The sequence below is a fragment of the Eleutherodactylus coqui genome, chromosome 1 (assembly GCF_035609145.1).
Source record: "Eleutherodactylus coqui strain aEleCoq1 chromosome 1, aEleCoq1.hap1, whole genome shotgun sequence".
NCBI classification, from domain to species: Eukaryota; Metazoa; Chordata; class Amphibia; order Anura; family Eleutherodactylidae; genus Eleutherodactylus; species Eleutherodactylus coqui.
In genome coordinates, this window is record NC_089837.1 from 385545742 (window position 1) to 385561236 (window position 15495).

General features: G+C 44.8%; 1 protein-coding gene across 2 annotated transcripts in view; it reads left to right on the forward strand.

The window, feature by feature from the left end:
- Positions 1-15495, forward strand: part of PLCXD1 (phosphatidylinositol specific phospholipase C X domain containing 1) — a 67360-nt gene that overhangs the window by 35936 nt on the left and 15929 nt on the right. Inside the window, exon 8 of one of the 2 annotated variants that reach the window (XM_066579600.1) lies at positions 14132-14479. The exons of the other annotated variant lie outside the window; for it this stretch is intronic. Coding sequence (XP_066435697.1) covers positions 14132-14340 — 209 coding nt within the window. The 3' untranslated portion in view covers positions 14341-14479. Of the gene's footprint in view, positions 1-14131; positions 14480-15495 lie in introns of those variants that run through there. 2 annotated transcript variants of the gene reach the window in all.

A 15495-nucleotide genomic window follows, 5' to 3' on the forward strand; every position in this document is an offset into this window, starting at 1 on the left:
ATTATTTCACAATCACTGTTACACACCGCGTGCTGACTGAGCACTATAAGGGTAGGTTTATGTAACATATAGGGTATGGTTCCACGTGGTGGAAACACTGCGAATCCTCCACCAGTAAGTTGTAATTAATGAACTGTGTTTTACAGGCCATTGGTTAGACTAAATAAAAGAATCAAAATCATAAAACAAAAATACATGTTTGGTATCACTGTGTCCGTAAAAGTCCGATCTATTAAAGTAATGCATTATTTACCCCGCACAATGAACGTCTTTAAAAAAAATTAAGAACGCCAGAAATGCGCTTTTTTGGTCAATCTATCTCCAAGAAAAAATACAATAAAAAGTGATCAGAAAGTCATATGTATTCCAAGATGGTACTAACGCAAACTACGGGACATCTCGCAAGAAATGAGCCCTTGCACAACTATGTGGACGGAAAAATTTGAAAAGTTATTGGCAGCAAAGAAATAATAATAATTTGGTATTGTAGTAATTGTACTGAGCCATAGAATAAAGTTATCATGTCATATTTGTTGCAGTTTGTGGGCCATAGAAACAAGATGCACCGAAAGGTGGCGGAATTTTTTATTTTTTTATTTACTCCACTTAGCATTTTTTTAAACGTTTTTCAGTACATTACATGGTACATTAAATAGCGCCATTTTTGAGTCCCGCAAAAGACAAGCCCTCATACAGCTATGTTGATGGATAATTAATGGAGTTACGTTTTTTTTTTTTACGCGAAAAATGCTTGGTTACTAAATAGAGATGAGCGAGTATACTTGGTAAAGGCAAATGCTCGAGCGAGCATTGCCTTTACCGAGTACCTGCCCGCTCGAGATGAAATGTTCGGGTGCCAGCAGCGGGCAGGGAGCTGCGGGGGAGAGCGGGGCGGAACGGAGGGGAGATCTCTCCCTCCCTCTCTCCCCCCCGCTCCCTCCTGCTGACTGCCGCTACTCACCGCTCCCCCGCGCCGGCACCCGAACATTTCATCTCGAGCGGGCAGGTACTCGATAAAGGCAATGCTCGCTCGAGCATTTGCCTTTACCGAGTATACTCGCTCATCTCTATTACTAAGAGATTAAATAACTAGAAAATGAGCCTTGCTGCTATTATTCACTTTTACCAGTGTAATCAGCATGCTTTAATTTTAACATATCAACATTACTTTCTGTGACGAAAACTTAAAAAAAATTGTTGCACAGTCTTATCAGACTAGACAGGGAACAGTTTCCCAAACAGCCTGCACTCAAGTGCCGTACTACTGGACACTTTCTGGACTGCACTCCTATAGTGTGTATATGTATGTGCAAGAGTATGTGCACACAGGCTGTATCTGCTGCAGATTTTAGGCATTGGAAAATCCACCGCAAATCTGCAGTTACAAAATCCATATCCATCTGTGTTGCATTGCAAATGGTGAAATCCACTCTCAAATCTGCAACACTGATTGATTTACTATCCATAGCACAATCATGAAAATTCAGCAGCAAATTCTGCAGCATTTCTGCATACAAGCATAAACCAGCATCAAAATCCACACCGTAGGTATCCACAGCTAATTTTAGTAGCTACATCGCTCCCCCTCACCTGAAAATACATGGCGCTGGTAATGCAGCCCGACAGCCTCGGGGCACCTACCCCGGGGTAGGTCTAATTATTGGGGAAACACGGTAGTACCAACTAGTCCTGAACTGTTTACTGGTATCACCTAGGAGAATACACATCTTTATTCACGGAAACCAGTACTAGCTGGAGATAATGGTCTAATCTATACTCTATCGGTCTCGTACTCATGAGAGACTGATTTGTGTGGACTTAACTAAATGCTATTGAGAGTCTGAGGCGTTAGACTTGGAGCTTGAGTATAAATGTTTCTATTAGTTTGCTAGGGTCCAGTTCCGAGCCTTATTTACTACAGAGTTGCTTGGATAAATACTAGAGATGAGCGAGTATACTCGCTAAAGGCAATTGATCGAGCGAGCATTGCCTTTAGCGAGTATCTCCCCGCTCGAGACTGAAGGTTCGGGTGCCGGCAGCGGGCAGGGAGTTGAGGGGGAGAGCGGGGCGGAACGGAGGGGAAATTTCTCTCTCCCTCTCTCCCCCTCGCTCCCTCCTGCTGACTGCCGCTACTCACCGCTCCCCCGCGCCGCCACCCGAACCTTCAGTATCAAGCGGGGAGATGCTCACTAAAGGCAATGCTCGCTATGATCGAGCGAGCAATTGCCTTTAGCGAGTATACTCGCTCATCTCTAATAAATACGCATCGATCCGACAAATCTTCAGTCTCTAACCTGTCATAAAAATACATCATTCATCCAAGAATTTAGAAGCCATCTTGACAGATGCTGTTCCACATTGAAAAGCTAGTGGTTCAGAGTTCTATCCAGCTAAACTCCTGCTGTCTGATATTAAATAAAAATTGATCTTTTATTTTATAAGTCTATTCTGTGAAGGGTTATTTACGGGGTAGTGCTTGTATTTGAATCCTCACCAAAAAATAGCCACAAATCAGGGCAGGGCTTATTTTCGGTGTAGGTCTTACTTTGGGGGAAACATGGTATGATTGATAAATTATCCCAGGGGAATACAGTGCAGGTTGTAGCAAGACACAGAGCATGTAACTACATTGGTCTATGTGAAAATTGGGGCAGCCTCATAAGCTGTTATGGGATTGTGTGCAGTCCATGGAATACATGGAGAGCACATGGCCTGAATATACGGCCATGTGAATTGGCACTAAAACACAAAATAAAGTTATTGCAGTCATTGACTTTTTCGTGTCCACGGTATTGTAACGTATTTCTCCATTGCAGTTTCTGCAATTATGTGTCACTCCGCTTGGGATATTGGGATGACAAATAATATGGCAAGAGTTACAGCTTCAAGAGAGATTGTTGACAAGCATTCCTAGACTCATCAGTGGCAAATCTGACTAGTTCTACAATGTGAGGGTGCTTTCATAGGAGACAAAAAAACCTGCAGCAAAATCCGCATGCCTGTAGAATTGTTGTGGATTTTGGCTTAAAGGGGTTGTCCCGCGCCGAAACGAGTTTTTTTTTTATTCAATAGGCCCCCCGTTCGGCGCGAGACAAACCCGATACAGGGGTAAAAAAAACAAACCGTCCGGTACTTACCCGAATCCCGGCGCTGCTGCGACTTCTTACTTACCTTAGTAAGATGGCCGCCGGGATCTTCACCCACGATGCACCGCGGGTCTTCTCCCATGGTGCACCGTGGGCTCTGTGCGTTCCATTGCCGATTCCAGCCTCCTGATTGGCTGGAATCGGCACACGTGACGGGGCGGAGCTACGAGGAGCCACTCTCCGGCACGAGCGGTCCCATTCAGAAGAAAGAAGACCGGACTGCGCAAGCGCGTCTAATCGGGCAATTAGACGCTGAAATTAGACGGCACCATGGAGACGAGGACGCCAGCAACGAAACAGGTAAGTGAATAACTTCTGTATGGCTCATAATTAATGCACAATGTACATTACAAAGTGCATTAATATGGCCATACAGAAGTATATAACCCCACTTGCTTTCGCGGGACAACCCCTTTAAGCAAATACACAGGAATTCTGCAGCAAAATCTGCTTGTAAAACATTATTGAGATTTATGAAAACCATCTGAAAGAACAAGCAGCTTTCGGTTTTCAATAGCATAAGATGCAATGACAGCTGCATTGTGATTGGTTGCTAGGGGCAACAAAGACAATTGTTTTTTTAAAACGTGTCATAAATCTCCCATTGTCACAATGGATAAGCCCCGCCTCCTGCGTGTTCTACCAGCCGTTAAGATTCCATTGCGCATCATTTCCATCTGCCACCCAAGGAGAACAGATCGTTCGCCAGTCATCTGTTGCCGTAAAATATGAAGATGAAGAACGAACTCCCGCCAAGATGAAGGTGCAGTGAAGGTCATACTAACATGTAGCTGTAGCTAGGATTTCTGTCACCAAGGCCAAAGATTTAATTCCCTGTCCCATCTCAGGTGTAAATACCCCGGCTGGGGTCTGTTGGTGCCCCTCCTGGTATCCAATATTGGGGGCACTCTGTACATCCATGGAAGCCCCTTGCTACACTCATTCTAAAGAGTACACGGAAATCTTTGTTGCCCCTAGCAACCAATCACAGCACAGCTTTCATTTTACCTTAGCAGTATAAGGAAAAAGAGCCGAGCTGTGATTGGTTACTACGAGCAACAAGGACAGATTTGATAAATTAGGCCATCAAAGTTAACGGCAGCCATACCCCGCCACAAAATGTTCTCTATCCAGAGGACAGTCAGAGAGCCAGTATAGGCATTGTTTCCATGGTCGCAGCAGCCATTTTGGTACAGTCAGTTAGAGGGAGAGGGGATGTAGACCTGAATGTAAACAGAGAGACGATAAGTCAGAAGTTGGAAAAATAAAATAAAACACGCTAACTGGAGGGCGAGGAGATTTATTATATGAAGTAACTAAAATGTGATTAATGCAAATTACTGAAAGATCTGGAAATAGTAGAAATATGAGAGAATGATACAATTCTGATTGTCTATGTAACGACCACCCTGCCCTGTACATTGTATAATGGGGGCAACTACAGACCGCAATGCCGTACATTACACATAATCTAAGTAACAGCCTCCTCCATCAGCCGCAGTAACGGGTCCTCAGTAGGGACTCACAGCAGATAGGAGAACCGTCCCTATATAATAGAGATAGAACTGCAGTGTAATCAGTGAAAGCTGCGCTGTGATTGGTTGTTATGGGCAACAAAGACAACCTACTTTAGATGAGGCCATAAATCTCCCATTGTCAGTATGGATAAGCGCCTGAGAGATCAGTTTTATAAGTCGTCAAATGATTAGTACAAATCCCATAAACCAGCAGGAACAGAAGAGAAACACAAAGGGGCGATATAATTACTATTATTCTGTAATTATCAAGTGCGAACATACTACACAGCGCTGTACAAAAGGACAATACAATAGTACCAAGAGATCCCTGCCCAGAAGAGCTTACAATCTATGGCCTGCCCCGGCTATAAAGGGTCACCTGCATACAGGCGGCTCGTATGTTGTGTTTCATAGATCAGGCATTCAGAATCCTCTAACAGCATATTTGTATTGGGGTATTTTCTCATGAAATTTCTACATTTCTTCTTAGGGGGTCTTCCATTTGCTACAGAAACATACAACACCTGGAAGCCACAACGTAGCAGCCAACAAATGAAGCTCGATTTGAAGATGAAGATGTAATCCTGCCGCTACTTCCTGCTGGATAAGTCATTAGTAGTTAGGGTTGCCACCTTTGGCCCCAGCAGCAATAGTGCACCTCCTAAATAGCCCCAACAGCAATGGTGTACCCCCTTAATGGCCCCAATAGCAATAGTGTGCCCCCTTAATGGCCCCAATAGCAATAGTGTGCCCCCTTAATGGCCCCAATACCAATAGTGTGCCCCCTTTATGGTCCCAATAGCAACAGTGCACCTCCCTAATGGCCCCAATGGCAATAGTGTACCCCTTAATGGCCCCAATAGCAATAGTGCGCCCCCATAATGTCCCAATAGCAATAGTGCACCTTCTTAATAGCCTCAACAGCAATAGTGCGCCACCTTAATGACCGCAAAAGCAAGAGTGCACCCAATAACAATAATGCACCCCCTTAAGGGCCCCAATAGCAATAGTGCGCCCCTTAATGGCCACAATAGCAAAAGTGCGCTTCCTTAACGACCCCAATAGCAATAGTATGCCCTCTTAATGGCCCCAGTAGCAATAGTGTGCCCCCTTAATGGCCCCCAATATCAATAGTGCACACCTTTATTGTCCCCAATAGCAATAGTGCACCCCTAAGTGTCCCAATAGCAATAATGCACCTTCTTAATAGCAATAGTGCGCCCCATAAATGGCCCCAAAAGCAAGAGTGCAATCCCTTAAGGGCCTCAATAGCAATAGTGAGCCCTCTTAATGGCCCCAATAGCAATTGTGCGCCCCTTTAAGTACCCCAATAGCAATATTGCACCCCCTTTATGACTCCAATAGCAATAATGCGCCCCCTTAACGACCCCAATAGCAATAGTGGGCCCTCTTAATGGCCCCAATAGCAATAGTGCGCCTCCTTAATAGCCCCAAAAGCAATAGTGTGCCACCTTAATGGCCGAATAGCAATAGTGCACCTCCTTAATGGCCCCAATAGTGAGAGTGCACTCCCTTAATTGGCCCCAATAGCAATAGTGCGCCCTCTTAATGGCCCTAATAGCAATAATGCGCCTCCTAAATGGCCCCAATAGCAATAATGTGCCTCCTTAATAGCCCCAATAAAAATAATGCGCCCCTTAATCACCCCAATAGCAATAGTGCGCCCTCTTAATTGCCCCAATAGCAATAGTGCACCCTTTAATGGTCCCAATAGCAATAGTGTGCCTCCTTAATGACCCAAAAACCAATAGTGCACTCCCTTAATAGCCCCAATAGCAATAGTGCACCCCCTTAATGGCCGCAATAGCAATACTACTCCAAAAAGTGGCCCCAATGGTAATAATGTCTCCAAAAAAATAGTGCACCAACAATAGTGACCCCAATAGTAATGGTGCACTTACTTATTGGCCTCAATAATAGTGCATCCCCAATAGTAATAGTGTTTCCCCTTCTTACCCTTGAGCAACAATCATAGCAAGTAGTTTTACTCACTGATCCTGATTCTGTTTGTTGATTCAGATTTGGCCCATTGCCTAGCTATACTGATTACCCAGTACTGACTCCAGGGCTTGTTGTTTTCTTTGTTGCCTATTTGCTCCACCAGTCAGCGACTACTCTGGAGATGCAACCTAGGAAATCGTAGTAGCGAAGTCCAGATCTCTGTATAGCGGTTACAGGGTGAAAACCAGTGGTCCCTAGCTCCTGCTACCCAGAGTAGCCAGCGCCAAGTCTGGCTGTGGTAGCGCAGTTGCTGAACAGGCAATTCCGAACACAACAATGTTACAGAAATTTAGCATTATAGAAATATGTGGTATTAAATAATTTGAAAGTTAAGTTAGGGAGGGACGTGGAGGCGGTTTGTGGGTTAGGTAGGGAGGTGGTGGGGGTTTCTGGTATAGGGAAGGGCGTGGTGGTGATTTGTAGGGTACTGAGGGAGGTGGTAGGGTTTTTGTGATAGGGAGGGAGGGGGTGGGACGTAGTGGGGTTTTGTGGAATAGGGAGGGAGTGTATGGAACATTTATATTTTACGTTTGGTAATGTTTTAAAGGGGTATTCCGGTTCCAACAGGTTAGCCCCTAATCACCCCAATAGTAATAGTGTGCCCCCATAATGGCACCAAAAGCAATAGTGCGCCCCGTTAATAGCCCCAATAGCAATAGTGCGCGACCTTAATTACCCCAGTAGGAATTGTGCATCCCCTTAATGGCCCCAGTAACAATAGTGTGCCTCCTTAATAGCCCCAATAGCAATACTATTAATGGCCCCAATGGTAATAGTGCACCCCCTTAATGGCCCCAATGGCAAGAGCGCATCCCTTTAATGGCCCCAATACCAATAGTGTGTCCACTTTATGGCCCCAATAACAATAGTATGCCCCCTTAATGGCCATAATAGCAATAGTGCACCTCCCTAATGGCCCCAATAGCAATCGTACCCTAAATAGTGGCCCCAATGGTAATAATGTCTCCAAAATATAGCAATAGTGCACCCTCTTAATGTCCCCAAAAGCTGTAGTGCACCCTCCTAATGGCCCCAATAGCAATAGTGCGCTCTCTTAATGGCCCCAATAGCAATAGTGCGCCCCCTTAATGGCCCCAATAGCAATAGTGCGCCCCTTTTAATGGCCTCGATAGCAAGTGTGCGCTCCCTTAATAGCCCTAACAGCAATAGCGCACCCCCTTAATGGCCCCAATAGCAATAATGCGCCTCCTTAATGGCCCCAATAACAATAATGCGCCTCCTTAATGGTCCCAATACCAATATAGCGCCTCCTTAATGGCCCCAATAACAATAATGCGCCCCCTTAATGACCCCACTAGCAATAATGCGCCCCCTTAATGACCCCAATAGCAATAATGCACCCCCTTATTGACCCTAAAACCAATAGTGCACTCCCTTAATAGCCCGAATAGCAATAGTGCACCCCCTTAATTGCCCCAGTAGGAATTGTGCATCCCCTTAATGGCCCCAGTAACAATAGTGTGCCTCCTTTATAGCCCCAATAGCAATACTCTTAATGGCCCCAATGTTAATAGTGCACCCCCTTAATGGCCCCAATGGCAAGAGCGCACCCCTTTAATGGCCCCAATACCAATAGTGTGTCCATTTAATGGCCCCAATAACAATAGTATGCCCCCTTAATGGCCATAATAGCAATAGTGCACCTCCCTAATGGCCCCAATAGCAATCGTACCCTAAATAGTGGCCCCAATGGTAATAATGTCTCCAAAATATAGCAATAGTGCATCCCCTTAATGGCCCCAAAAGCAGTAGTGCACCCTCCTAATGGCCCCAATAGAAATAGTGCGCTCTCTTAATGGCCCCAATAGCAATAGTGCGCCCCCTTAATGGCCCCAATAGCAATAGTGCGCCCCTTTTCATAGCCTCAATAGCAAGAGTGCACTCCCTTAATAGCCCTAACAGCAATAGTGCACCCCCTTAATGGCCCCAATAGCAATAATGCGCCTCCTTAATTGCCCCAGTAACAATAATGCGCCTCCTTAATGGTCCAAATACCAATATAGCGCCTCCTTAATGGCCCCAATAACAATAATGCGCCTCCTTAATGACCCCACTAGCAATAATGTGCCCCCTTAATGACCCCAATAGCAATAATGCACCCTCTTATTGACCCTAAAACCAATAGTGCACTCCCTTAATAGCCCGAATAATAATAGTGCACCCCCTTAATTGCCCCAGTAGGAATTGTGCATCTCCTTAATGGCCCCAGTAACAATAGTGTGCCTCCTTAATAGCCCCAATAGCAATACTCTTAATAGCCCCAATGGTATTAGTGCACCCCCTTAATGGCCCCAATACCAATAGTGTGTCCCCTTTATGGCCCCAATAACAATAGTATGCCCCCTTAATGGCCATAATAGCAATAGTGCACCTCCCTAATGGCCCCAATAGCAATCGTACCCTAAATAGTGGCCCCAATGGTAATAATGTCTCCAAAATATAGCAATAGTGCATCCCCTTAATGGCCCTAAAAGCAGTAGTGCACCCTCCTAATGGCCCCAATAGAAATAGTGCGCTCTCTTAATGGCCCCAATAGCAATAGTGCGCCCCTTTTAATGGCCTCAATAGCAAGAGTGCACTCCCTTAATAGCCCTAACAGCAATAGTGCGCCCCCTTAATGGCCCCAATAGCAATAATGCGCCTCCTTAATGGCCCCAATAACAATAATGCGCCTCCCTAATGGTCCCAATACCAATATAGCGCCTCCTTAATGGCCCCAATAACAATAATGCGCCCCCTTAATGACCCCACTAGCAATAATGCGTCCCCTTAATGACCCCAATAGCAATAATGCACCCCCTTATTGACCCTAAAACCAATAGTGCACTCCCTTAATAGTCCGAATAGCAATAGTGCACCCCTTTAATGGCCCCAATAGCAATAGTACCCCGAAATAGTCGCCCCAATGGTAATAATGTCTCCAAAAATAATAGTGCACAAACAATAGTGACCCCAATAGTAATGGTGCACTCACTTATTGGCCTAATGATAGTGCTCTCCCTTCTTGCCCTTGAGCAACAATCATAGCAAGTAGTTTTACTCACTGATCCCGATTTTCTTTGTAGATTCAGATTTGGCTTGTTGCCTAGCTATACTGATTACCCAGTACTGACTCTAGGGTTTGTTATTTTCTTTGTTGCCTGTTTACTCCACCAGTCAGCGACTACTCTGGAGATGCAACCTAGGGATTCGTAGCAGCGAAGTCCAGATCCCTGTATAGGGGTTAAAGGGTGAAAACCTGCGGTCCCTAGTCTCTGCTACTCAGAGTAGCCAGCGCAAAGTCTGGCTGTGGTAGTGCAGTTGCTGAACAGGCAATTCCGAACACAACAATGTTACAGAAATTGAGCATTATAGGAAATGTAGTATTAAATAATTCAAAAGTTAATTTTGAGAGGGTATATGGGGAAGGGGCAGGGTTTTTGGATTTGGGAGGGAGGTGGTTGGCGGTTTGTGGGATAGGGAGGGAGGTGATGGGAGTTTGTGGAATAGGGAAGGAGGGGGTGGGAATTTGTAGGATAGAATAGCTATTAAAATCATTAAACATCTGCTAACTACTTGAATAAAAATGATTTTTTCTAAAACCAGACGTGTCTAGAGCTTATTCTTATGAAACCGTTCAGTGTTATCACCATTAATGGCTCTCTACTTCTAAACTGTTTGTTCCTTAAACAGTTTAAAAAAATGAGTAGCTGAATTCTGATTGGGACGTGTGTATGGTTTAATTATATGTTTTTCTCCAAATCATGAAATATGGGCTGTTGTCACTCAAGTAGATGTTTCAAGACAAGATCAGTAGGCGGCCAGCCCAGTTCTTGATGGGATTGTCACCTACAAGAAGCAGCTAGTTCTTTTCTTTAGGGCCAGATACACTTTGTGGATTTACTGCAAATTTCTACAACAGAATGGTCTAATTTCCTCCATATTTATTCTGCATGCATCACTCCAAATAGTGAAATGTTAGTCCGGTTAAGAAAACCTCTGGAAGTCCCCCGGCTGACATACTGAAATATATGTGGTTAGAATATTCTGGTGGAATTCATGGCTAGTAGTGTATAAGAAATATTACATGATTACAATAGATAATGCAGAAATACAAAACAATTCAGTATATAACATCCATAATGTGATCATATTCTGGTTCATCATTATTATCATTATAAGGCCAGCTTCACACGGCCGTGACGGGCTCCACCGCGGAATTCCGCGGCGGAGCCCGTCACAGCGCCCCCCAGAGACCCCAATACTTACCTGCGGATCCGGCATCCTACGTCCCACACGGCGCTTCGGCACGCATGCGCAATAGAGCGTCATATGACACGCCCACAGCGTCACATGACGCGCCGGCCATGTCATATGACGCGGCTGGCGGTAGGCGGGGAAACAGTTTCACGCTATCTTCCGCTGTGCTACAGCGGAAGATAGCGTGATGGACGGCTTCCACTGACTGCAATGCTGCAATGGGATTTATTTATATACCGTCGGTGGGTTCCAGGGAGCCACCCATGCTGTGGGTGCACACAGATTTCCCATAGCGGAGTTGTACCTGCCTGTGACTATGAAAAAAGGCCAGACGGACTAGGGCATGCAGTGTGGGCCAAAGCCAACCTGTATTTTATCTGATGTTAGCTCTGCTATCCGGGGCACTGCAGTAGAATTTATTTATGTACCGTCGGTGGGTTCCAGGGAGCCACCCATGCTGTTGGTGCACACAGACTTTCCAGAGAGGAGTTGTACCTGCCTGTGACTATTAAAAAAAAAACCAGCCTGACTAGGGCATGCAGTGTTGGCCGAAACCAACCAGTATTTTATCTCACGTTAGCTCAGGTATCCTGGGCACTGCATTGGGACAAACCAGAGGAGCGAAACCGCGCTAATGAGCCGTTCACAGCTACGCTAGCATTGGAGTCCGCTCTAGGCCCGCGATTGCTGAGGGTTTGTGCAGAGGACTATGTCCTGGGTGCAGTGAAAGTCCGCTTCCTGCCTACGATTGCTGAAGCTGTTGGCCGAGGCCTATGTGCCGGGGGAAGTGCAAGTACGCCAGGTTGGGGCTGTGGAGCTTTTTCCTGCTAATCCAGTCATTGGAGCGGTGAAAGGAAAGCTAACTGATTTAATGAGCCCGTCGCAGATGAACTAGCATCGAAGTCCGCTTCATGCCTACGATTGCTGAAGCTGTGGGCCGAGGCCTATGTCGTCAGAGCGGGGCAAGTCTGCCATGTTTGGCCACTCTGATTTATTTATTGTTCATATCTTGGGTTGCCTAGGACCCACCTATGCTGTTGGTGCACACTTAGTTCCCATCGCGGTGTTTGACCTGTCTGGCACAAAGACACTGACTGACTTGGGTAGGGGGCAGAGTTCAGATGGCTTTCCCTTGAGGTGTCGATTGAGCTATGCGACACCTAGACAGAATGAATACTGTGTGGGCACATGGATTCCCCATAGCTATGCCCACGTTTGCAGTTCCTGACGGAGGTGGCACAGGATTGGAATGAAGATCGAACGTCAATTTCTCATCGATTCTCTACAGCATTGTGGGCTATCGCGCCGCCCATTTTAAAGAGGGTCGCTACCTGGCCCTGCCAACCCTCTGCAGTGTGTGCCTCCAATTCCTCCTCATGGCAAACGCACTTATAAATAGACATGAGGGTGGTGTGGCTATGAAGTGAGCGTGTGGCATGAGGGCAGCTGAAGGCTGCGCAGGGACACTTTTGTGTGCGCTGCGGACGCAGGGTCGTGCAGCATGTAACCCAGGAGAAGAGGCAGCAGTGTGTCCCACAGGCAGTGCTTGTGCTTGGTTGGAGGTAGTGTGGTGCTTAGCTAAGGTGTGCCTTGCTAATGAGGGTTTGTCCAAAGTAAAAATTGTTAAGGGGGGGGCTCACTCTTGCCGCTATTGTGGCTTAATAGTGGGACCTGGGAACATGAGATGCAGCCCTGCATGTTGCCCCTCGCCTGCCCTATCTGTATCTGTGTCGTTTCCATCACTTTCGTAGGTTTTGCAGATTTGCACAAATGAAAACCTTAGCGAGCATCAGCAATATACAAAAATGCTCGAGTCGCCCATTGACTTCAATGGGGTTCGTTACTCGAAACGAACGCTCGAGCATCGCGGAAAGCTCAACACCAGCAACGAGCACTCGAGCATTTTAGTGCTCACTCATCTCTACTAAGTAACCATGAGGACTCATGGAGAGGTTGTAATGCCCTGTTCTCACAATGGCCCTAAGTTACCAGCGGGTCACACTCCTAAATGTGCAAAATTTGAAAACTGAAATATCAAGCTTACTCCACAACAAAGCAAAGTAACTTAAAATGGTACAAGCTAAACAGAGGAAACCAAGTTGGGAATCTTTATTTTTTTTTTTTTTATCCTGGTCCCCTCCCCCATACCCTCAGCCTTGTACTTCTCCAACAACATTCCTGGTTCCACCACCACTTCCCCCAAAACGTATCCCCAAGCCTTCCCTTTTCCTATCCACAAGATGAACCTCGCTTAAAAAAAATAAGACTAATACAAAAGTATTTGTATGTCAAGTTGCAAGAATATGTAAAAGACGCATTTTATTTTCTGTTATAAAAGTATTTTTGTACTTGTACATGGAAAACTGCATTTTAATAAAAATGTAATGTTCAAAAAAAATCCACATTAGATATGCAGCCTTTGATGTGGATATGTTCCTATCAGGGATGTAACTATAGGGGATGCGGTTGCACCTGAGCCCAGGACCCTTAGGGGGCTAATTAGGCCTGTCTTCTCCATATAGGGAGCCTAGTAGTATGAGTAAAGCATTATAGTTGAGGGGCCCTGTTACAGATTTTGCATTGGGGCCCCAAATCCTCAAGTTACGCCTCTGGGTATAGATACAGATAGAGACTGGTGGGGGTGGTGGGGCAGCAGAATTTTTGCACTTGGGCCCTTGAGCCTTTAGTTACGCTCCTGATTCCTATGTGGACTTTAAGGGCGGAATCGCAATGGTGAAGGCGATATTGCAAATCTGCTGTTGGCGTAAGGGTGCTTATACATGCGCCTCAATGTTTCATGTGGAACATATCCTTATCAAAAGCCATATGTCTATGTTCAGACAGTAGAATTTATCGCAGTTTTTTTTACATGAATTCAGCCTCTAAAAACTGTGTTGTGGATTTAGCCCTGTCAACAGGCAAAATGTGTGCAGAATTTGTACGCAGAAAATTGTGTTTCAGCGTCAGGAAGTGACATGTTACCACTTGATGCATGCTTTTCCACGTCAAAAGTCTGCATGCCGATTTTACCCATTGACTGGGCTGAATTTGTGCCAAAAAACACATCAGAAAGATGTGGATTGTGACTGTTTTTAAAGATGGAATTCCCCAATGCATTCCGCCAACTGAACTTGCCCTTAGAGCAAAGCAAGATTCTAAAATTTATGTCTTTTTTTTCTTTAATAGATGGATTTTTTGTGGCTCGACTTAATTTTACGGAGAACATGTCTTACATCCTAAAACATCCACTTGGTTCTATGAAAAGACTGACTTTACCTAAACTTCCATCTTTGTACGAGTGGGTACAGCGGCAACATCCAGGAGGAAGCAGAGATGCCATCAACATTGTTGCAGAAGATCTGATTGGGCCAGGACTTTGTTTCAGCTGTGATTAAGCTAAACATGAAACTGTTGCACAGATCTGATGCACTTTTGAAAGAGACTTGAAATAGTTTATTACTTTGTACTCCAAAACTTTCTAGAAATACACTTTTGAGATTTGTTACATAATGTGTATAAATAGCAATAACACCTATTTTACCCCTTAAGGGCCAGGCTGTTTTGTAGCTTAAGAACGAGACCTTAAGCTACCAAAATTATTGTTGTAGAATTTTTTTTTCTGTGACACATAGAGCGATTTTATTTTTTTTAAATCTTTTTCACTGACTTTTTTTTAGTTTTTAGTTTTATTGAGGGCAAAAAGCTAAAAAAAATGATTATTTTAACATTTCTAGTTATTTATTTATTTTTTAATTAGTATATTTATGCTAACATAAAGTATGGGAACGAATTCCTCATTTTTTGGGGACGTTTTGATATATAATATGGATGGTTTTGGATTACAGGGCGCATGTAGTGACGGTTTTGGTTGGCGTCGGCTTTGGGTTATTTTCTTTTTTATCTATACTGTATTTACTGAAGTATAAGCCGAGTTTTTTAGCACATTTTTTATGCTGAAAAAGGCCCCCTCGGCTTATACTTGAGTGAGGTAAAAAAAAAAAAAACCTGCAATACTCACCTCCCAGCCGGGTCTGTGTCCCCAGCATGATGGTCTCCCTGGCGGTGCAGCAAGCTGCTTGAAAATTCTCCCAGTTGTCATCTCCCTGCTCTGCTTTGAATTTCCCCGCCATCAGTGCTGTGATTGGACTGAGCGCCAGCCAATTATAGCCAGCGCTCGATCATTCACAGCTATTCAGTGAATGACATCACTGAATGGCTGTGATTGGTTTATTGAGCTCCAGCTGTGATTTGCTGGCGCTCGATCCAATCACAGCACTGACGGTGGGGGAATTCAAAGCCGAGCAGGGAGATGACAGCGAGGAGAATTCTCAAGCCACTTGCCGCACCGCTGGGAAGACCATTGTGACGGGGACACAGACGCTGGCTGGGAGGTGAGTATTACAGGTTTTTTTTTACCTAGTTTATACTCTAGTCAATAAGTTTTACCATTATTTTGTGGTAAAACTTATTGACTCAGTTTATACTTGGGTCGGCTAATACTTGAGTATATACAGTATATTGTTCCGTAATTTTGTTTTATTTATGTAACT